The 24,621-nt window shown below is 38.4% G+C and overlaps 1 protein-coding gene across 1 annotated transcript in view; it reads right to left on the bottom strand.

Annotated features, from left to right (window-relative positions):
- Window positions 1-403: 403 nt before the first annotated feature.
- ITPR2 (inositol 1,4,5-trisphosphate receptor type 2) overlaps window positions 404-24,621 on the bottom strand; it is a 256,626-nt gene continuing 232,408 nt past the window's right edge. The window contains exons 54-57 of the mRNA XM_089524659.1: window positions 24,179-24,344; window positions 21,587-21,747; window positions 3,988-4,149; window positions 404-1,967 (exon numbers count right to left, since the gene is read on the bottom strand). Of these exons, the coding sequence (XP_089380785.1) occupies window positions 1,881-1,967; window positions 3,988-4,149; window positions 21,587-21,747; window positions 24,179-24,344 (576 nt within the window). The 3' untranslated portion in view covers window positions 404-1,880. The remainder of the gene's footprint in view (window positions 1,968-3,987; window positions 4,150-21,586; window positions 21,748-24,178; window positions 24,345-24,621) is intronic.

The following is a 24,621-nucleotide window of genomic DNA, read 5'->3' as shown; positions in this document are numbered from 1 at the left end:
GATCCAATAGATAACCAAGCTAATAGCATCTAGTTTTGAAGTCTGCCATCTACATAATTCACTAGATAGTGTGAGTGATGAAGGTTGCAAACCACCAGGTAAATGCAGCTCCCACACATACTTCTGAAAACAAAAGTAGTACTGTGTACGAAATGTAATAAATATGACATCTAAATCCTCAATGTTATGATAACAGGACTTGCAAAGTGTTATAAGGAACTCCATCATACATCCAATCTTGAGAAATCACTTATAATCACACTGACTCAGAATGTATTCATAGCTTCCAATGTTTAAAAAAAGTAATGTGAGAATTTTCTTTCAATGTCCCAGTGCTGCTAAAACATATAACCAGGGCTATGTGTTTTACTTGGGTAAATATAATCACAAATGTCTTTACCAATTCCTCTTCAGCATTTTTATTTAAAAGCTTAAAGCAGAGAGACAGAAGTATGAAGGACCAGGCTTTAATGAAAACTAGTGTGAATTGGGTGCATTTTACTTCCATTTATAGATTCTAGACCTTGAAATCTCCAGGCTTATTGCAGTAAAAAAAGAAAAGAAAGTGAGTGAGTGAAAAACATCCTTGACTGAGAGATTGTATAACCCTGATTCTGAATCAGAACCCAGAGTCCAATTTCTCTCATAACTCTGGAAGTCGTCCTGAAATGTGCAATGCTGGATTAATATTCTGTTTTCAAACCAGCCCTTATCTCCAGTGATGGTCACAGTCTAATGGATGAGAAGGTGGAGAATAATGAAACAGTCCATTCCTGTGTCAACGGAAGTTCAATGCATGCAGGAATCTTATCTGAGGAAAATATTGCACAGAAACTGAATGAGAAGAGGCAGGGGATCTATGCCACGTAGCTTCTCTGTGTGGTTTAAGCACACAGTAATGATCCCATTTCAGTTCTTTCTGGAAAATCATCCCAAAGCTGTTTGTCTTCCTGAAATTAATTTTTGCTACTAGTTATAAAATATCTTATTTTCTCTCCTCAGTCCTTAATGTGGAACATGAATTTTAAAACAGTTAAAGATCACCATGAGGTGAAATCTCCACTTGCAGCTCCATTAATAAGGAACATCTAAATCCAGGAGCAAAGAAAACATTTCCAGTTAATGTTGTCAGTGGTTACATGAATACATTTCAAGTTCTCCGAGCTGCAGATCTATTGTGCTCTGTTTTATAAATAAAGATTTGCAGAGCTGAGAGCTAAAACTCTCATAACATCACAACTTGTCTCTACACCCTCTTTTTTGAAAAAGAAACTTCTGTTTTTGAGGAAAGCTTTGTCCCTCCTTCCAAGGCAAACTAATCTGCTCTAATATTATGACTCTCTCCAATGCCGTCTTTACGGTAATTTTTAGAAAAGCAAATGCCAAGCAAACGTGACAAATGATGTCGGCCAGTAAATGCAACAAAGAACTTCTACAGATTCTGAATAAGGCTGTTGCATGCCGTGTTAATAAACTATCTTCCCTGTCCCCTATTTGCTCCATTAGTTTTACAAGCATTCTTATGACAGCAGTCAAAATAAAGAGCCAAATTCTATCTCGCCTCTGCATCTTCCGACACTCCCTGAAGAAGCCAAGTGAATTACAAGAGAGTGTAAACCAAGGCCACATTCTTTTTTTATGTTTGCCTGAGGAAAGAAGCAGACGTGCCCGCACCCCATTATCTGTAATGTTCAAGCCCGTGGCCCCTTTCAACCGTGAAAAAACAGTTACAAATTGTTCCCAGAGCTAAACCACTTAACATCTTGGCACTCGGTTGTTTGTAACTTCATAACAATAGGCGCTGTTCAGCACCCCCAATCTCGTTCTGTAGTCAAGCGTGAATACTGATGAAAGGCTAGTCACGGCTTCCCCCCATGGTATCAGTGTGGTGGCATGTGATGGTTCACATGGGGTGCATTTGATCCAAGAAAGCCCAGCCTCTGCTTGTTTTTCCTTTGTTCTGTCATCTAGAGGTGGAGCGGGAGATAAAGACAAGATGAGCTTCTGACTGCTCTTTAGCAGAAAGGCACATAATTACGACTATCACACAGTGATTATTTGTTTAAAAAAATCTGTAAGATATGAAGACGAGGGGTAAAAAACCAGCAAAGGAATTAATTCTGATACAGCGGATCCTTGTTATACGCTGGGGTTTGGTTCCAAGATCCCCCGTGTATAACAAAATCCGTGTATGCTCAAGTCCCATTCAATATAATGACAGAGCAAAATGGTGTCCCTTATAAAAAATGGAAAATCATGGTTTGATATATGAAATTTATACTTTTTTTGAACATTTTCAAACCGTGCATGGTTGAATCCGTGTATAAAAAATCCGTGTATAAGAAAGGCCGACTGTATTAAAAAGCAAAAGCTTCCTTGCAAGAGAGTTTGCTTAAAAGCAACATAACTTTTGGAAGATAACTTTTGGATGGTTAATTTAGTGCTATTCTCCCTACTTCCTAGCAATTGCCTGCACAAAGATCAGCTGATACAGATAGACAGAAACTAGCGAAACTTGATCTTGGATCTCATTCTTCTCAAGCTTAGTGTTTCACATCCAACATTAAATCTTCCTTTGCTGGTATAATAAAAACCATTAACTAGTTTGCACTATTAAATTCACTCCCCGCCTCCCCCAGTATGCAGTCTTGTGCACACTTCCCTGGGAGTAAGATCCACTATACAGAACAAGACATTGTTTGTGAATAAGCAGGTACAGCCTTGAAATACTAATTGATTAATGGATTCAAACTAATTAAAATAAATGAGTACAACTTTTAATTGGCACTGCTGAGTTAAGTGCATGCTTGCATATTCCTTGAGGCTACTTTGGATCTCCTAATAGGACTGAAATGTGTATGGGACTTATCCTGCTTATGAATGGGAGCTCTACTGCCCCCCAAACTGAAGTTATGCCACAGTCCTTCCAAAATTTCATTATGGGTTTTATAATAAAGTTTTTGGTAACAGACAAATGTCTTTTTAGTTACTATTTTTAAGACATACTGTGAAGGTCAATTTACCTCCCACTCTTCTCTCTGAAAAACATAGCTTCCAATTTGACAGGAGTGGCCCTGGTTAATTCTCTGCAGTCCAACTTTCTCAGCTGCTTTTGAAATGTCCTGCCTTTCTCTCTTTCTTCCACTTTCCCCTTTAGTCCCCAGATTACTTCAATTGCCCAGATCAGTTCTAAGTGCTTACATGGTTTGCACTCAGTTAATCTAGCAGGAGGGAGAGGAGAGTGTGTCCTTGTTAGTAGGCAAACGGCTGCAGCATCTCCTAGCTTTGGAACAAAACATTCTGTGCTGTACAGCTCCAAATTGCAAAAGGAATAAGCACATTTTGCTGAAGATCCTACATCAGAGCATAACTCATTCTGTGCAGTTTTGTGACTATCCGCATCTCCACGGCAGTGAAGCCCTGAGCTGCTGCTGCTTACTAGTGGGGAGAGGAGATTCCAAATGGACTCAGCTTGGGGTGGGGGAGAAATGAAGGTGAGCTCATGGACTGCTTTCCTTATATTATTCCTGCAAGCTTTGGATACACATTACTTTGTACTCTTGCTTGGTAATGTGAACTTCCTTCCTTTCTATGTTGCTTTTTATGTTCACTTCCTCTTTGAGTTTGTGGTGTAGCCACATTGGTTTTTTCAGATGTTACCCGTTTTTCTTCACCAGTGGGATTATTTGTGGGATTTTATTATTTATTTATTTATTTATTTAGCGTTATTTCTAGCTCCTTCTACAGGAACTCCAATGCTTGTTGGCTGTCTTTTTCCTTTAGCATCTCTGGCAAGTGGCATGCTCTGGCAAGCATCTCTACCCAGTGTTGCCCTAAAAATGGTAGAATTGGTGTTCCTGAAATACAAGGTCCATGTTTAACTATAGTCAGGTTCACAGCTTTGATCTACCTGATATTTTTTTATCTACCAAAAACATGTACATCTCACATTCTCCTTTGTAATTAAAATTTAAAATATACACAAACCTGTTCTTTAAGTTCAGCCAGTTGACCAGATAGCTGCTTGACCAAACTCATGGTAGACTCCAATCTCTCTTGGAGGTTTCTGATTTCATTCTGCTCACTGTCACCTTCATTACTGACCAGGGACATAGCTCTCATTCGAGGGAACCAGTCTAAATTCTTTTCCTGCATGTGGAAGAAAAAGAATGTTAGTTGAGGCTTGGTTATTAGTTTGAAGATTTTTTAAAAAGGACCAGAATCCTATTGGCAATGTATTCCAGCAGTTCCTCTTACTCCAAGGTTGTATTGCAATTCCAAATATTCCTCATCATTGGTTGTACTAACCAGGGCTAAGGGAAATTACAATCGAGTAACATCTGGCAGGCCACAGTAACTCCTGTTTTACAGGATCAAAGAATGTTATTATTACTGTTATTATTATTATTAAACTTTATTTATAAAGCACTGAACAAAAATCGGTTAAAACAGATCAAATGAACCTGCCTATGTCATACATTCTATGAAAATAATTAAACCTAATACATCTTAATACATTCAAAAAATAAAATATAGCAGACAACAAATTAAAACAACATTGGATAACAATCATGTAATGTCTGGGAACACTTCCCTGAGCAGTATTGTCTTTAATTTAGTTCTGAAGCTGGTTAAAGAGGTGATGAACCATATTTCTGGGGAAGGATCTTCCAGGAGTGAGGGGCAGCAAGTGAAAAGGGGTGGTTCTGGGATGGAGGAGTGAAAATCCTTGGCTGGGATAGCAGTCCTTGACTAGCAGAATATTGAAGAATTGTTTTGTTTTTCTGATACCATGTACAAATATATGTGGTATATGTACAAAATATATGTTAAGTGGGGGGCTGCAAGGGGAAGTGAGACATGTATTTAGACGTGTTGTATTAATTTTTAATGCAGTATCGCCTCCTGAAAAGCAACTGTATCATTTGCAGTTCCCAAATCTACTTTGCCTTAGGTCTCTTCTATACTACAGTGTTACAGCATTTTGTCATTGTTGTATGCCTATGTTGTTGTAGGTATGTATTTCCAATTTATGCAGCCCTAAGGAGAATTTATCATGGGTTTTTCTTGGCAAGATTTGTCGAGAGGGTTTTTGTCATTGCCTCCCACCTTGGGTTGTGAGAGTGTGGCTTACCCATGATCACCCACTGACTTTCTATGGCTGAATGGGAATTTGAGGCTTGGTCTCCAGTTGCACTCAAACCACTATGCTACACTGGCTTCCACTTTAGCTGCTGTGGTAAACATCCTATGGAATCCAGTTATTTGTAGTTCAGAGACAGATATTTAAAAATAAATGTCAGAGAACTCTATTGCCTCAATAAAGGATACCTCCCAGGATTCTGTGGGATGCAACCATGGTATCAAAGTGGATCATTTTGTTTTAGAGAACCTAGTAACTTAAAAAAACAACAACAACCATAACAGCCTTTATGTTACTTTTTTGACCATATTATATGGGAAATGATGTATCATAAGAAGAGCAGGTTTAGACTCAGAATAAGGAGGAGCGGTGATAGGAGGAAGGATCATCGATACTCTAAGGTATCTGGATGATACCATACTACTAGCTGAAAACATCACAGAACAATTATTAAGGAAGGTCAAAGAAGAAAGTGCAAAGCCAGGCTTAATGCTGAACATAAGGAAAACAAAAATAATGACCATTTAGAACCTACATACGTTCAACCTAGACAATGAAAAAATCAAAATAGTAAAAGAGTTCCCATACTTGGATCAAACATTGATCTGAAAGGAGATTGCAGTCAAGAAGTAAGACTAGGAATGGGAAGAAAGAACTAGATATGACCCTGAAGTGTAAAGACATACAACTGAGCACTGAAGTTAGAATCATACAAGCCATTATATTTCCCATCGTCATATATGGATGTGGGAGATGGACAGTGAAGAAAGCCAACAGAAAGAAAACCAACTCATTTGAGATGCATGCTGGAGAAGAGTCTGAGGATTCCATGGATGGAGAAAAAGACAAAACAAATGGGGCCTAGAACAGACCAAACCTCAACTCTCCCTGGAAGACAAGATGATGAAACAGAGGCTGTCATGTTTTGGCCACATCATGAGAAGGCATGACACATTAGAAAAGACAATAATGCTAGGAAAGATAGAGGGGTAGTAGGAAAGGAGGAAGATCACACACCAGAGTGTTAGACTCAGTCAATGAGGTCATTAAGAAAAGGTTTTGCTTAAACAAGTGACGTTTGAGAAACACTGGTGTAATGTGCAAAGCAGTTTAGAGGGGCAGGTGCATCAGGATCACAGCCATTTTAGTAGAACGTTGTGGTAGTTAATTTCACAGCAGTTGCTAACTCACTAGTTTCCCTGTGGCCACCATGTCAATGAGTCACTCATACTCCTTTCATAGCCTTCCTCAGTTTTACAACAAACATTTTCTGGATATAGGAGTGGGACTGGATCCTAAAATCATGACCTATTTTATATAGCTTCCACAGCCATCTTTTAAAATATATATATACTTTTAAGGATTTAATTTATCTCAGGCTTTAGATAATGCAGACTAATAACGTTTTTATGATCTGATCACAGACAATAATAATTTGGTTTAGTTCACGATTCAGTTAATCCCGCATTTGATACACGTTTATCCTGAACTACAAACCCTAATAGCTTTCTGCCAATCTGGTTTGACGTTTCACTGTCAAGACTGTGTCTGATAAGCAATCTGTACTGAAAAAAAGAATTGGAGATAGAGGAATTAGGAAATGTTATGCACCTATTTGTACTGTGCGTGATAACCCAAAGCAAATAAAAATTAACCCCAAGAATTACTGATACATTTTCAATACGGTAAGAACACAAATATGCCCAAAGGTTTATCTGAGGCTAGCATACCCATACCTCCTCACTCCACACATACATAGTCTCCATCTCTCTAACATAGAGCTGAGGTACACTGGTGCACATCCTGCAGTTCATTACAAATATATCATTGCGACAAGAATAAAAGTAGTGCCCTTTAAGACAACCATATCCTCCTTTACCCTGAACACTAGTCACTCTTACATATAGGAAACTGGACAATGCAGACCTTTGGTATGAGTCAGCAGGGCCCTGTTGTTTTAACAAGGGGTGAGAAACCTGTGCCTCCCTAGTTGTTGCTGGATTGCAAATCCTATAGTATCTAACATTGGCTATCCTTGTTGGGTCTAAAGAGAGATGCAGTTCAACATCTGGAGGGCTACAGTTACTACACTATTGGTTAATAGCTCTTTTGTCCTTCTTGCCATACTTATGGAGTGCTTTCTTCTTTTTGTGGTACAAAGATGACTTACATTCACACCATTTCAAATAATTAAGCAGGGGCAACATCTTATTCTATTCAAGACACAGACACTGTAGGGAACCATTCCAGGAAAACATTGGAAAGTGAGCATCTGTGACACCACCAACCACCTGTTTGCCACAAGGAGCTTCACTGGTGATACTTGGGCACAGTGGGATATTTCTGGCCAAATCTTCCAATCCTACACTGTATCTCATTCAAAAACTCCTTGAATAACAAAAACATATGAAGAACAATGCTGTAGACTGTAGACTACAATGGTTGTTGTAATCTAAAGGTTGTTGCAGTCTAATCTTCTGGTTGCACTTTAGTCAACCTGTGGCCTACCAAAAGAGCATGAATGTAACTACATCCATTTAATGCAGTGGAATGCTGTAAGTAGGGAAAGTTCATCTGAGTCTTAAAAACTGACCATTCCCTGTGAATGAAGATAGGGAAACTTTGGATCACAAATGCTGTAGTGGATCTTTACAGTTATTCTAAATTTAAAGGTCAAAGAGTGTGTCTTTCAAGAAGAAAAAGGGACACAAGATGACAAGGCAGCAATTAAAGAATGTCCACTCCTTTGCAGATGCATTAATAAAGGTCATTGAAAGATGAGACAAAGGCTGCACTAGAAAATCCCTGCCAATTCAAATGATAAAACTGAGAACTTAGGTTTTAGTTGTCTTGTTGGCAGTCAAATAATGCAAAGAATAAACACAACAGTCTAATAGTGGTTTTACAATCTTGTAAATTGTAATTACATTTTATTTGCTATTGCCTTGTAAGCCATTTTTATTCAAAAAGAATAGAGTTGGCACCCTGTTAGAAGAAAGGGAATAAATTAGGTAAATTAAATTTAGCATAGAATTTGTTTCTAAACCTTTAGGAGTGAGCATTTCTCTCTTTCTTTATTTTTAAATTGTTTAATGTTTGCTTTGATTTCAGATATGGACAAGTCTCTTTTATAACTACCTAGTTTGTTGCTGTGTGCTTTAAGGTCATTTCAGACTTATGGTGATCCTAAGGTAAACCTATCACAGGATTTTCTTTATTGTTAAAATTAATTGATACAGTGCTGTAAATATACACAGCGTTTTACATAATGACAGTCAAATACCATTAAAAGCCTGCCTATGACATACAGTCTAAAAGAAAAACAAATTATAAAAATCTAAACATCTTAAAAGGATAACAAACAGTAAACTTTCCTCTTTCTTTTCTCCCATTCTCCTCCATCTTTATCTTTATCTATCCACTTGGATTCCTCAAGATTAAGCGGAATACAAATTATTATTAGTAGTATCTGTAAAATAAAACACATTCAAATACATTTTCTTGGAAAGATTTCTTCAGAAACAGTTTGAAGGCCTTTCCTCTCCTTTGAGAGACTATGACTTGCCCAAGATCACCCAATAGATTTCAATGGCTTAGTGGAGATTCGAACCCTAACTTCCGGAGTAATAGTCCAATGCTCGCATCACTATACCACACTGGCTCTCAAAGATAAAGTTGAGGAACAGAAATTTATGACTCTTGAATACCTATAAGGAATATTGAAGGGACAGGGATGAAAGAACGAATAAGTAATCAAACTTTTTGATCCAATGATAAATTGATATATATATTTTTTTAACTGACACAAAGTTTCTAAGATAAATAAGGAAGGAAAAAGTGAGATTGCAGGAAATTTTTTGACTAAGATTGAAATTATAAAAGTTTGGGAGATTGAAAAAGGAAGCACTCTCTTTATCTCCCTCCTCACTTTACCTCTTCCCTCTTAATTTTTTATTTTGTCTATCAATTTGTCTTTATTGGGGTTTAGGATAAGCAGGACCTCTCTTAGAATGGGGGAAAAAATAACCTCCACTACTTATGTTGATGAGTTTTCTCTTACTATGGCCTATTACAGACTGCTAAAATAAAGCTGCTTCAGGTCTTTTTGGAGGTATGCTGTTTAAATGATGCATGCATCCGAAGAATCCGGAAGCTGCACCAAAACTGCCCTCCAGTGCTTAGGAATGGAGTGTGGCTTTGGCGCAAGCTCCGGACTCTTAGGACCCATGCAACATTTAAATAGCACACCTCCAAAGAGACCCGAAGCAGCTTTATTTTGGCAGTCTGTTAACAGGCCTTAGAGAACCATCTTAGATAATTTGAAAGATGAGGTTGGGGCTCTTTTTCCTTTCTTTTGCATATCTTTTCATTTCTCCCTGTTTTTCAATCAAATTGAATTTCATTTAGAGACTCCACATCTCAAGCCAGGTATATATATGTGTTATTTTTTGGTTTTTAAACTCTGTATGCTTGCCTATGGGAGAGCATATGCAGGACTAACCCAATAGTAACCTGGATATTTGGACACAGTCAGGCCAATTTTTAAAAAAGGATTGCTCTGTCAATGCTTCTGTTTATTTCAAGAAATTGTTCTATTTTTGTGTTTACATCTTGGTGCATGCATTAGACATTTGACATATATTGCCCTAGCACACTGCATTTAGTCTTTGGAAATTTGGTAACATTTATATCTAAAGTGTTTTGTCTTAAAAGAAGCAGGGCTGGAGGGGATATAATAAAGTTTTGCTGTTATTCTGCATTTACTCAATTATATCTCATATTTTTAACTGGTTAATATATCTATTATTTTATTATTATTTGTTAACTATATTGTCACTGCTTCAATAGCTATGTGATCAGCATTGTATTATTATTTGCAAGCCATGTTATAAGTTCTTAAGTTGTTATGCCATAACCCTAATTATTGCTACTATTACTACTACTCCCATATGTTTTGAATGATTCACTGTTTTCATAATCATTTATTGAATTCTGCCATCTTGCCTATCATTTCAATAAATGTTAAATGTGCTTTATGTCTGAATGGGCTGCTGGCTCAGTGATCATTCTCTTTTAGTTTGCTGGAGCAATACAGCAAGGGTAGTAAATAAAGAACTTAAAATTTTCATCAAAGAGGAAGGAGATTGAAAGTCTTGTGATGATGAACTGCAAGAGGGAAAAATCAGCAAGTGAAGAGAGAGCAAGACACATCTCCTCTCCCCTCCATGGATTCTCCTCTGCAAATTTGCCAATTGTCCCTCCCATATTTTCAGTGAATACAGAGCTAGGAAATCTTCACTCTGCAAAGATGTAGTTCCTCCCTTACTTCCAGTTAGGTGTGCAGTCTGAGGTTTGATGATCTGGAAACAATTAAGAGTTAGTGTTTTTCTAATCATGCTAATCCTGAGCCAAGAGTAAATTACTTAAAATGTAATTTTATTTTTTAAATTCTTATTTCAGTCATTTTCATACTCTATATTCAAAGAAACCTTTCCACAGCTTTCATGCGTGACCAAAAGCATCCCATGGCTTTGTACTGCAAAAAGTAATTCATATTGTTGAGAAAGCTGACTTTCAGGAAAGCTTGTCTGCCTCTGTTTCTCAAGGAATGCCCCTTTTAAAAAAAGAAAGAAAGGCCTGTTACAGACAGCCAAAATAAAGCTGCTTCGAGTCACAGTGGAGGTATGGTGTTTCAATGATGCAAGAGTCCAGAAGCCACACCAAAGCCACGCTCCAGTCCTTAGGGCTGGAGCGTGGCTTTGGTGCGATTTCTGGACTCTTAGGACGCATGCATCATTGAAACACCATACCTCCACTGTGACTCGAAGCAGCTTTATTTTGGCTGTCTGTAACAGGCCAAAGAAACCCTCATAAGTATCTGAGACATCGCACCATTTCCAAGGTTGGAAATCAGTGACTTGCTCCAATGTGAGTCTGTTGAAATGTATTTCTGTAAAGGATATTGGCACTACCTTTAAAGAGTTTGCCCATTTCCGGTAATTAATTCTAATATGAGCTCTAGGCTGTGGTAATAAATTAATAGCATCTGCTCAAGACATTAAAAAATGCCCCCCTCTTTTTTTAACACAGATGTTGCTGATCCAAAACAATAAATTAGAGCCAGTATATGGATACCAAGGCTGTTAGTACTAACTCAAAATTTACTGTGACAAGAGAAAGAATTAAGGGGCATTCAGTGTTTGGCATACTAATGTGAATTTGGCTTTAAACCCTGGCAGCATAAGGCACATGTCCTTAAAACTGGAGGCACAGAATCCATTTAATGTGCATCTTTACTTCTAAAGAGAGGAACCTTTCAGCACATTAAACAAGAAGGCCCTATAACTGGTTAGTTACCTTCAGCTCCTTTTGGGCTTGCTGCCCAAATTTTATACATTGTAGTTAAGAGATCCATAAGGTCTCCATAAGGGGATTAAGAGGTCACAGTGCTGCAAAAGATGCCATTAGCATGACACATTTTATGGATACAATCCTCTCCAGCATATACTGCATTCCTTCATAATGTTTCCAGTGCCATAACTGTGACTAATACATTATTTGCAATGTTATATATTCCTATTTCTTTGAATAGTATAGGAATGCATATGGCTAGACACACTCTCCTAACAAAGATGCACATGTTGGCCATGCTCTCTGGATGCAGACCTTTCTCTGAAGATGCCAGCCACAGATTCAAGCGAAATGTCAGGAATAAACATGGCCACATAGCCCAAAAACCCCACAAAAAACTATTATTATTATTTGTATTTGGACTGCAGTGCACAGAATTCCCCTGCCAACACCATATTTCACAACTGTGGTGCCACCAACGAAACCTCTCTCCCATGTCCTCCCAAAAATTTATTTCCCCTACTGGTGAGAATCAGATGAAGCCCCCTCTAATAGACCTCAGTTCTCAGGCAGATAAATATATGGAGAGGTGTTCTCTTAAGTATTTAGGTCCCAAGCTTTTTTAGGGCTTTAAACCAGAATCTTGAATTCAGAGTAGAAGCATATTGGAAGCCAGTGTGATTGTTTGAAGAATTGGTGTTATATTACTTTTGAATGGTATTCCAGTCTGCAGTCTAGCTGCAGCATTTTGCACTAGCTGCAGTTTCCGAGTCATCTTTAAGGGCAACCCCACATGGAGAGGATTACAGTAGTCTAATGGGGAATTTATAACGCATGGTCAACATTCTGAGTCAGATACCTTCCCCACTGCCATTCCCTTCTCCTTTTGTGTCATGTCTTTTTTATATGTCTCCACATCCCAGACGGCCTTTTCAGTGGCGGCCCCGCGGATTTGGAACAGTCTGCCCGAGGAGCTCCGTCTCATGACCCCCCTAGAAACATTTTAAAAGAGGCTTAAAACCTTTCTTTTTTGCCAAGCCTTACTCCCCCCCCCCCCCGGAATGAAGTTGAGCGCTCTTGATGCCATTGATTCTCTGCCTTACCCTGTGAATGATTGTGTTTTATATAATTGTATACTTGTTTTTATCTATTTTTATGAGATGTTTTTAATAGTTTTATAGTCAGTAAACCGTTTTGATCTAGGGAAAAACGGTATACAAATAAAATTTATTATTATAATTATTATTATTATACTGTAAGCCTGATGGCAGGGAAATGTCTAATTAACTATCTGTGAGCTGCTCTGAGAGCCTTTGTGGCTGAGGAGCGGGGTAAAATTATAGTCAATTAATTAATTAATTAATTAAATACATGTATCACATGGTTATGTCTTCTGATATTAGCCTCCCCCACAACTCACCTTGTAAGCACTGTGGCCTTCCTAACATGGCCATGTCTGTGTTGTTGGGGAGCAGTAGGATGAACTGGGACTTGCCAAGCTATTTCCCTTTATCTGGATGTGATCTGACAGGCATCTGCAGAATCCTCCATGAAGCCTGTCACATCACATCCATGCAATGCATCCAGCTAAAGGAAAATAGCTGGATGCATCCCTGCTGTCAGACAAAATGGAAATGGCTGTGTGGCGGGTTTCAACAATGGTACCATTTGTTTAGTGCCATATACAGTCAGCCCTTCTTATATATGGATTTTTTTATACACGGATTCAAGCATCCACAGCTTGAAAATATTTTTTCTAAAGTATAAATTTCAAGTATCAAACCTTGATTTTCCATTTTTTATAAGGGACACCATTTTGCTATGTCATCATATTTAATGGGGCTTGAGCATCCATGGATTTTGTCATCCATGGGGGATCTTGGAACCAAACCCCAGCGTATAACAAGGGTCCACTGTAGTTTAAAATATTTATTTTCAAACAATATTTATCATTTTAAAAAAATCAATTTAGAATTTTCATGTGATGAAAGAGCTTTTAGGACTGTAACTCCAGAGGATATCTGTGCAGGAAGGGAAGCGAAAGGATATTCTGTTTTTCATCCCGCCAACCCCATGTAATGCTGACAATGGTTAGTCCTTTATTTTTTGAAATCTTGCAGGCCTTCCCAACATGAAGAAAACAACAATGTCCCCATGCCTCCTCCATTTACCCACATTCTTTGTGTGTTTGTATGTCTGTGAACACCTGCTGTTTCTTTTAGTTGGTGGAAAACAGTATCACTCCCACCTCTTTTCCTTTATTGTTATCCTACAGACTCAAATGCCACTCAATTCAGCTCTAAAGTGCTTTAGCACTAAAGTTGATAAAAATTGTGAGGAGGTGGAGGTGGGATGGTGGGAGAGAAAGGAGACTGGGAAAGTAGTAACACATCTGAATACAACATGGGGAGGAGGCAGGTGACATACCTGAATATGGTATCACAACCCATGCCACAAGCATGCCCACATATGACCCCAAATGTACAGCTTATAATATTGGGATTTTAAAAAGTCTAGACTAGAGGAAAACTGTAGTGGCACTTGGATAGGCAAGCAACAAAGAATGATCAATGTCTTTTAAATGGTATAAATGAATCTTGGTTGATAAGATTGAAAATGATCCAGGAAAATAATATCTAGACCTTAGGGATCTATAGCAGTATTGTTCTGACTTTTTAAAGACTTTTATGTTTTATATGAATCAGATGTAGCTGGTTTCTAGTATCAAATATTCAAGATCTAAAAATGACCTTCCAAGAAATACAGCAAAGCAAATATTATACTGAATTCCATGATCAATTATAAAGCAAAATGTTTAAGCTTTATATACATGTTGCCTTTTTATCTACCCCTGTACATATCATCTAAACAAAATTTCATTAAATGGTGCTTGCAATAAACATTTTGCCTTTGTCCTTTCTCTAGATACAAGTTGATTTACTGTATTTCTTTTTCTGCAGATAATCTGATATCTTCATTCTATATATCTTCTCCCTCATGAAAGATGATGTTTTTATTTTGTATGAACACAGCAGGGAGAGATGGTTGCATAAATAAGCTTTACAACTAAATAAGAAAAAAAGAATTGACAAGAACTAATAAAAAAGATTCCTAAAAGACTAACTGAGTAAGATGTTGTAGTTAGTCAAGTTCAAGAGACTTATCCAAAGCAAATAAAAGGGGTTTTCAGAATGCCAGTAAGTGGTATGAAAGATAAAGGAAAAATTATATATAAAACCAGAGATCGTATATGATTCAGTACTGCCTAATCTTTCTTTTTTCTGAAATGTGGAAGGATATAGTAGAAGTTGCTGGTTGGCTTATCTTTAACATCTATAGAAAATAAATGTAAATGTAAATACAAATATAAATCCCATCTTAGCCATACATTTAATGAAGACAGTCTTAGGTATCTACCCCTTTGTTTTTCTTAGTTCTTTTATCATGAAAAGAGGGAAAACAGTTATTTTGTTGATCGAGATATGACCCAGGAAACATTTTACTTGCTTAAAATCCCACAGTCATGGTTAATAGTCTTAACCTTTATATGCTAATTTTTGCAGTGGATGGCATATATTTGTACCCCCACCCCACTCTCACCCACGTTGACTTCCCTGCTGAGGAAAAGAGGAGAGAGACTCCTACCAGCCTGCTGTCAATCCACCCAAAGGAGAAGTAGGCAACACTGATCGAAACCAGTGGTGGACAATTTACAGCAATACAGGGCTGCACACATCCCTACCTATTATTGAATATTACTGAGCCACTCTGCGGACTCCACACAATTTTTGTTTAATTTTAAAGGGTCCCTTGCATCCTCTAGGAGAAGTTTTGTCACACTTGTGAGACCTTGATCCGTTTTAGACCTGGGAAACCTAAAGCATGTTGGAAAGAAGTTCTGGAAATAAATCTCTCCGACCGAAAACGTGCCAGGAGGAACATGGTGAAATTCCTTCCTTTTGTCTTGCACCTCCCAAATGGTGCAAGGGGCTTTATGATTTGTTTTTGGGTGTGTGGAGCAACATAGGGGTATGAGGTGGTCACACTGGGCCAAATGCTTGGTTTTCATACACAGTTGTGCAAATACCATACCACTTTAAATATCCTTAGTTTGAGGAAGTATAGTAATTCAAATGCTTTGCTAGAGACTTTTAGTGCTGTCAGTGAGCAAGAGAGTTGACTAGGGCTTCTCAAAACTTAATACCTTACCAAGCTACAAATACATGATTCCATAGGAAGGAGCAGTTAAAGTGGCATTAAATTGCTGTACCTGAGGGGGGTGAAATCACTGTACCAGGAGGGTGGCCAGACCCTATCGTATTCTTGATCATATAACCAGAATCATAACAGGATCCAAAAATGGGCCCCTTAATCAAGAAAGCTTTCCATTTTTCCTTTTAAAGAAAAAAAACCCAACTTGCTAAAGGCAATTTTGAATAGGATTTGGGGATGGGCATAGGGAATGTCCTCAAGATTTGCAAGGAAACTGCCTGGTTGGGAATTTTTCTGCCACTACTAATAACAGCAGCACTATTCAGGGACTTCTGAGAAGCTGCCTAGGAAATCCTAGAACTTAATTCAAACACAAGACAAAACATTAACATTAAAAAGTGATTAATGTTTTGCAAAATGAGGCTGACTCTTGGAATACATTTCATGGTACTGACAGGTGGGCTTTGTTTTGCCTTCATAAATCTGGAAAAAGCACCTGCAATTTCCTTGGATGGGAAATTTCTTGTTTTATTTTTAGAAAATTATATATATATATATATATATATATATGTGTGTGTGTGTGTGTGATCAGAATGATCAATTCAACAGTATCAATAAAAGTCAATTGTGGAACACCTGAATCTAATCCTCAGGAATAATGACAGGACCACTTCTGTTCCAAATTGATATCTGAGTCTCCATCCATGTCAAATTTGTTCTTCTTTGGCTAATTTGTTTGGCTCAGATTTCAAGAAGATATTTAGGCTAAGCAATTGAACAAGCTTCTTATTTTAATTTAAAAGGTCTCACAACAGCAACAGCGTATTTTTGGTATTAGATTGGCCTAGGAGAGTAATTATGCCAATATCTTTGAGCTACTGGATATAACTTGTTTTAGAGCTAATTGTGCCTTGGGTGATGTGTGTTGCACCAGTGTACTAAAAGTAATTAGAGGAAATATTGTGGAACTAGAATGAAAGGTAACAAGTACATGGGCCTTGCTCTTCTAGCATGGTTTTTCATAATATCTGGTAACTTTGAGAAAATAGTAAATGCCTAGAATTGAAATGCAGCAGCTGTAACTGTGGATAAAATGTATCTGTATATAAAAAGAACAGAGATATATGAAGTATCAGATGTCTTAATCAAATTGCTTCACACAATTTAAGATACTATTTCCTGTGTGTAGCATATAGTTTAACTTTGCTTTTGTGTGCTTTCAAGTCATTTCCAACTTATGGTGACAAGATTTGTTAAGGGTGGTGGGTGTCATTGCCTTCCGAAGCTGAAAGAACATGACTTGCCCAAGTTCACCCAGTGGTTTTCCATGACCAAGTCAGGATCTGAACCCTGGTTTCCAGAGTCCTAGTCCAAAGCTCAAGCCACTATACCACACAGGCTCCCTTGAGCAATAGAACTGGACTTGATTTTTTGTCTTCTGACAATTATCTGTTTGGGTATGTGAGGATTTTTTAAAAAATGTATTAAGTTTTTAAAAAAATGTATTAAGGAGAATCAAGTAAGTAAAATTTTATTCGGTCATTGACCAGTACAAGGAGAATCATGTTGAATCACACCAAACAACTGTCTCCACAGTGGGTGATCAGGTGCTTATAGAAGCTCACAGGTAGAACATGAGCACATCATATCCTGCTTGTGTTACACAACTGGTACAAATGGAGAGCAGTAGTGTTGGACTGGCACTGGGGAATTTTAGGTTCATGCCCCCTTGAGCCATAAAATTCACTGGGAACAGTCTCTCTTTGGGCCAGTCTCTCTCTCAGCTTGATCTACCACCCAGGATTAGAGCGAGCATAAAGATGAGATGCCATTTATATCAATTTGAGCCAATTGGAAGAAAGGCAGGAAATAAATATAGCAAGTAAAATAAATATCACAAATAGCAATCATTTATAACCCTATCCTCCATGAAATTCTCTTAATTCCCCTTTACAGCCATTCATGTTGGTGGCCACCACTACCTCCTGCAATACATAGTTTAATGTACTGTGTGAAGAAGGGCTTCTTTTATCTCTCCTAATCTACAGAAATAGATTTTGAGAGTAATTGCAATGGGTTAAAAGTATTAAGAATGTATAGTAGGAATGGTCAAGGAGGCTCCTGTACAGCTGGTGACTGAAAACAATGCTTTAAAGTCCAGGTGGAGACCCTCCCAGATCTCACTTGGTGTTCCATATAATCTTCTCAAGGCATGTTTGAGAAAAGGATAGATGTAGTAGCAGAGAAGAATTGTGAAATGGGGTGTCCAAACTGTACCAGCCCCAATTTGAGGCCATATAGTGTATGAATCACCTCTCTTCAACCTGAACTTACCTTGAGTTTTTAATACACTACTTTAAAAAAATATACTTCAACAAATCAGTCATTCAAAACAGAGTATCAAACAAACCAAGCAATTCATAGACAATGTTCTAAGTCATTATGCTTCCAAAAACTGTTTTTTCAAACCGAAAGCACAAGGTGCAGAGAGGCCTTTGGAGCCCATGTTAATATTTTAGTGACTGAACTCTGGAGATCCCACCATTAATGCTAATAAAAAATACATTAGTGCACTGCATAGTAATTTTCAACTGCTGGCACTAGAGGACTAATACACTTACTGTGAATATTAACACATCAATATTAATACTTTATCCCATGCAGGTATCTTCTTAAAAAAGAGTAGGTGGGGAAAATAATAAACAACAGAACAACCTATCCAATATTCCCTCTAGGCAGCAACCACACACAAATTGACATAGGTTGTTTCATACATCATCTTTTCCTCCCCACCTCCATTTTTCACTTGGGTTAAATGCCAGTATCAAAATACATTCAGTGTGTCAGACTTGGCATTTATATATGCTGGCCAATATGACTTAAATATGAATGTGGTACATAAGCCTTCCCCTGCATACACATAATGTGTGATGCAAGTGTTATATTAATGTACTGTTATGTGATGAAAATATATGAAGCTGTTTTATCCAAGGTCAGATTGTTTATCAACTAGCTACTAATTTCCATTCTGACTTGCACCAGCTCCCCTGGATTTGAGGCATAGGTCTTTCCTATTTTTAAACTGAGATGTTAGAATCCTTCTGAATATAAAGCTCTACTACTAGGACTTGGAATTTTTTGGATTACAGTTCCCAGAATACCCCTATCAGCATGGCCTCCGATTCCTATTTTGAGATGATCCTTCTTAACTAGTTAACTAGTTATGAGTTGATTAATCAAGTGTTGAAGGATAACCGATAATATACGGGATGTTAACCTGTGCCCTGTGTAGCACATCTTGCCCATCTAGACATATCATATCTGATGATATGCAACCCAGACATGAAGAAAAAGTATAGCTTAGCCTGGCCATTGGATGCAACTGCCCCTTCCCAATTACAATTTGCCTGCAAGTTGCAGCATGAATTACTGGGGTGGTTGTTGCCTCTGCATGGCTGCATCCATACGGATGTTCAAGTATGATGCATGAAGTGACCACTGGTCAGCATTATAGCTTAACAAACTCCACTTTTCAATCATTTTCCAGTATCACCTTTTCTAAACAGTTATATGCAATACAAAGCTATGACTTCTGTTTTCCTCTGTATGTTTATGTCTTCTTGGGTTCCACTGGGGATGAGAGACCAAATAAAGCTTTGGCTCTCGCCAGTTAATCAAACAATGCTTTAATTTTAACACATAGAAGGGCTGTTTTGACTCAGGTGCTGCAAAGCAGCATCCGGTTCCATTAATTTCTTGGACTACAGCTTGAAGTAACAGGTGTAAATATTGTGAAAGATTATCATTCAAATCCTTGTTAAAATCAAAGCACCTGCCAGCCATTAAAGTAAATGTTGCTATGGGACCCACTACTCTGCCATGGGTACCCACTACTCTGCAAAACAAGCTGGAAAAGAAATCTCTGCGTAGTGAAAGATAAACACAAAGGAAGAAATGTGAACTTTGGGGCTGAACAGACAGTTGGAGAATAAGCCAGAAGTAAACATGTCCAGATGTGGGGAAAGGTGACAAAGGTATCTATGGGTCACTTGCAGCTTGGTAACCAAGTAATTGGATTCAGCTGGATCAGGACATGCAATGTCACTGCAAGATCATCATGTGTTGGAAAGCACTACAAAGTGTTGCAAAAGTACTGTAAATATGCATAGTTATCTTGTTTGGGGGACAAGAAATAAGGTGACACAGCAGGAAGAGGCTGGACTTAGTGGCTGCATGGCACAAGTGTATATAAGGGACAAGCCTCAGAAGACAGTGTGAGTTGTTGTTTGTGAATGTATAGTGTGAGTAGCTTTGTATTTAGTATTCTGTAAATAGAGCAACTGAAGATTAAAGAGACTCTGACATCTGTTTCAATCTGCTTTATCAGCTTCAAGAAGGAACGGAGGAGATTCCTGAACAGCCACACGGCTCTGTGATAGTTTACTTGGTGGCTATCCTGGTGTGAAGCTTCAGCGTGAACCTACGCAAGCTGCGCAAACCATGCTAACACAGACTGCTCCCTAAGGGGCGACAATAGCCACCCCTTTCAACGCCAGATCGGGGCACGGCAACTACATGCCGCAGCCCTTATGTGGCCTTTTCATTGTGGAAAGGGTGCCATAGCTGCCAGCCCCATGGCTTTTTGGTGCTCCTTTGGCACTGTGTCATCTGGACACAGTGCTAGAGGAGCACCGTGACGCTGCCCACCGTGTGGTGGGACATGCAGCATCAAGCCAGCATGGGGTTGGAATCAATGTATGTGTCATACAGACACCATGCCCCCATCACGCCCCAATGCCAGCCTTCATGGCTGGTCTGTTGAGGCTGTTTATCTAGCAGAGACAATTCCACACTACACAATTAGAGCCCTTTGATACCACTTTAACTGCCCATGAAATCTTGGGGTTTATAGTTTGTGAAGGACTATGCTTGAGAATATTAAAAATCTTTCCCTAAAGTGCAAATCCTAGGATTCCACAGAATGCTACCATGGCAGTTAAAAAAGTGGAATCAAATCACTTTAACAGTGAGTAATGTGAAGGGTCCCATGTCTCCACATTACAGAGTTCTCAGTGGGTTTTTTTGTACAATAAGCTTTGGCAATATATGGAATGAATGAATGAAGTTTAGTTCTTTCTGAGGACCTTAACATTCTCTCAGTTCCTATCTTTCCTCCCCATCTTCTTCTGTACATGCAGCAAGGAGGGGAGTGATTGTAGGAAATCAGCAGGATGGATCCTGTTTCCTTTTCATGGGTGATGGCAGAGGGAGAACTTGAGGGCTACTGTGCTCCCTGAACTTTCTGTATAACAGAAGCTTCCAAAGTTGGCTCTTCAGATACTAGACTATAGTTTCCAGAAGCCCTAGCCAGCATGTCCAGTGGTCAGGGATTCTATGAGCTGTAGCAAAAAACAATACAACATGCAGTACCCTGTCTTTTAAAAATTATACAGTGAAACTCTATAGCCTTGTCTAGAGTTCCTGAGAGTAGTAATCAAAGTAATCAAAGAAATTGCTAATTTTTAGACCTCTGTTTTAACTCTGTTCTTTTGCTCAGCAGTGTTTTTTAACCCTCCACCACAGAATATTAGTCTAATGTTCTAGGATATTGAAGAAGCAACTGATGTAATCTGAGCATTTCTGGTTCCACTTACATATCAGAAGAACCCACTGAGTATTTGGAGAAGTAAATGATCATAAAACTGTGAAATTTGTCTTTATCTCTTCATTGTGGGTAGCACTGGGTCTTTAGCATGGGCTGTTGCAAATGAATGAAGATGCTTTTGCAGTTATATGGGCAGAGGCTTCCCATGGTTCAAGTCAAGCCATTCCTGCCAGGACCTTCTCTCTGCCACACAGCTCATACAAAAATGGACTCACCGTGATCATTTGAGCCACATAACTTTCAGGACCGGTGTATTCTGTTGGATCTTTCACTCTGACAAGAACTATAAAGTACAGGTAGTGCCACATATTGTGCTCAGACTTTATGTGCTCTTCAAATGAAACCGTCTTGTTATCAAATTTGTCTCGCTCAAGTCCTGCAAAAAAGAGAGAAACAAAATTTCATTGACTACACATCCTGTCAACACCCGCCTTCAATCCACACTTTTTAAGAAAACAACTTTAACCAGAGAGTTAAATAGGGTTTGAAATAGGGTTTAGCTATAAGATTTCATCGGCATTCCATTCCTGCACTCCCCTGCATTAATTTCATCTGCAAACAAGGCTCAGGACAACCTACAATACAGTGGACCCTTGTTATACTCTCGGGTTTGGTTCCAAAATCCCCCATGGATAACAAAATCTGTGGATGCTCAAGTTCCATCAAATACAATGACACAGCAAAATGGTGTCCCTTATAAAAATTGGAAAATCAAGGTTTGATATTTGAAATTTATATTTTTTTGGAACATTTTCAAACTTTAGTGCTTGAATCCGTGTATAAAAAAATCTGTGTATAAGAAGGGCCGACTGTACTAAAATTTGGGGGCTAGAAATTAAGACACTACTAGGATATCAGCGTATTTCCTCTTCTAATCCTCAAAGGTTTTACTTCTGGAACAATAATAGGAAGAAGGGTGGTGCTGCTAAATTTTACAAGTCAGGTGAGTGAATTCAGACCTAATTCTTTTTAAACAAATGTAAATTGAAAACTATTCAAGGTAAGATTTCTCCTTACCTAAAAGACTTTATATTCCCTAAAACCTAACTTCTACCAACAATAACTGTGGAAGAGAGAGGAAATGCTTCTCAGGCCTGCAACAAGTTCCAAACCTTTCAAATTGGAAGTTCTTTTGTGAAGACCTAGAAATCTTAGCAAACTAGGAGTCTCCGATATCTTTGTGTTGTGGATTTTCTCTTTTTAAGGATTTAAGGTCTAATTTAGGCGTGATTTAGTCCAGTCCTTTGCAAGTTGCGGAGGTGAGGGGAGAGAAGAACGAAAGAGAGACTGAGACTGTGAATGCAACTGTAATGAAGGGATTGCAATTATTTTAAATTATCCAGATCTTCCCCATTTTTCACTTTAAAAGCCTGAGCTTCTCTTAGTAATTCTATGAAAATGCTGGAGAGGAGCCCATTCCAAATCAAGAGGGTAAAAATTCATCCAGTTCTAGAAGGACTAAATCACATCTCCTTGTTACCTTGTTGAATAGTTCAGCCTTAAAAATGTTAAATTTCCACTGTGATCAAGTGAGCCACATAACTTTCAGGACCGGTGTATTCTGTTGGAGCTTTCACTCTGACAAGAACTATAAAGTACTGTACAGGTAGAATAGGAGGAAGATAGATGCGAAGGAGGAAGAGGTACCAGACTGTTTTGAAAATGGAGGTATCTCCATTTTCAATATGATCCTGCATGATCCAGATCTCTCCAGTAGTGAGTTCTCACTACTGAAGATCTGAATCATTGCGGTGCAATGAAAAAGATGGGTCAAATGGGGGTTTTGGTACCCTCCTCCAACAAACTGCATCAAGTGCAAGCGAGAGAAATGCAAATGCCATGGAAATAAGCCAGTTTCCACACTGGGTTAATTCTTAGTTTGAATATAACCATCTTTACTAGCAGCCATTATAGTGGCTGTACCTTTCATTAATTTGTTTATTCCCTCCTTTAAAACCACTTACATTGCAGTGAAAGTGGCATCAAAGTGCTTTAACTGTGTAGTATGGATACACCCTTTGTCTGTTTTCCATCCATTCAGCTTTACTAGATGGCCTGGGATCTAGTAATATATATGAGGGGAGGTGGCCAATTCTATGAACTCTACAGTTTTTTGTGGGTTTTTCGGGCTATGTGATCATGTTCTAGAAGAGTTTCTTTCTGACGTTTCGCGAGCATCTGTGGCTAGCATCTTCAGAGAATGCTTGCCTTTTCCAGGTGAGCATTCTCTGAAGATGCCAGCTACAGATGCTCGCGAAACGTCAGGAAGAAACTCTTTTAGAACATGGTCATATAGTCTGAAAAACCCACAAAAACTATGGATGCTGGCCATGAAAGCCTTTGACTCTATGAACTCTTCCACACCATGCATAATTTTATATAGCCATATTATTCACTGCTTCAAATTCTGCAGCTTTTCTTTGCCGGTGAACTGCTTTATTTCCCTGATAATTTTGGTGGTTCTTTTTTTTTCTTTGCATTTTCCCAAGTCTACAATATTGTTTTTGATATGCAAAAACCAGTATATTATTACAGGTGTGGTTGCAATATAGATTCTTAGAATCAGAATACACACAGCCCCCATACTGGATCATTCTAGCCATATGCAGAATTATGCTAACATGTGAAATCGCCTTATTTTATTAGCAGAAATGATAGCAAAGAAAGCATGAAACTAACTTAGCTTTCAAACCCCACAGTCAATGAACATCAAAGTCAAAGAGGTGTTGTAAATCACCTTTTATTAAAGAAGAGATCTTTTTAAAATTGCTTTTCCTCCGCCAGTTTGATAGCTCACAAAAACTTACCACAGATGAAGCATGTTGTCTTTAAGACTTCCTCTTTTTTCTGCTTTTCACTTCTGAGATCTGCAAATGTATCAATGATGACTCCAAAGATGAGGTTCAGGACAATAATTATGACAATGAAATAAAACAGGAGATCATAAACAACTCGAGCAGCAAAGAGTGGTTCCTGAAACAACAATGATGTTTCTATGTGATGTCAAATTTATATCCACATGCAGAAAATATATTTTAGAACTTATATATTGTCATAACATCTGCTCATAACAACCATTACAAACAAGCCAGCTGCCTACCATGGATTGGTTAGATACTATTCACTTTGTGCCAGCATGCTGTAGTTAGTGGTTTGAGCTAGGGCTAGAATTCTGGAAACCAGGCTTTGAATCCTGGCTTGGCCATGTAATCCCCATGGGCAAGTCACACTCTCTCGGTCTCTGAGGATG

The sequence above is a fragment of the Sceloporus occidentalis genome, unplaced genomic scaffold (genome assembly GCF_023333645.1).
Source record: "Sceloporus occidentalis isolate IW3139 unplaced genomic scaffold, rSceOcc1.0.p SCAF_5, whole genome shotgun sequence".
In the NCBI taxonomy this organism is placed as follows: domain Eukaryota; kingdom Metazoa; phylum Chordata; class Lepidosauria; order Squamata; family Phrynosomatidae; genus Sceloporus; species Sceloporus occidentalis.
Note: the sequence above shows the minus strand (reverse complement) of the source record. Positions and strands in the feature narration are given on the sequence as shown.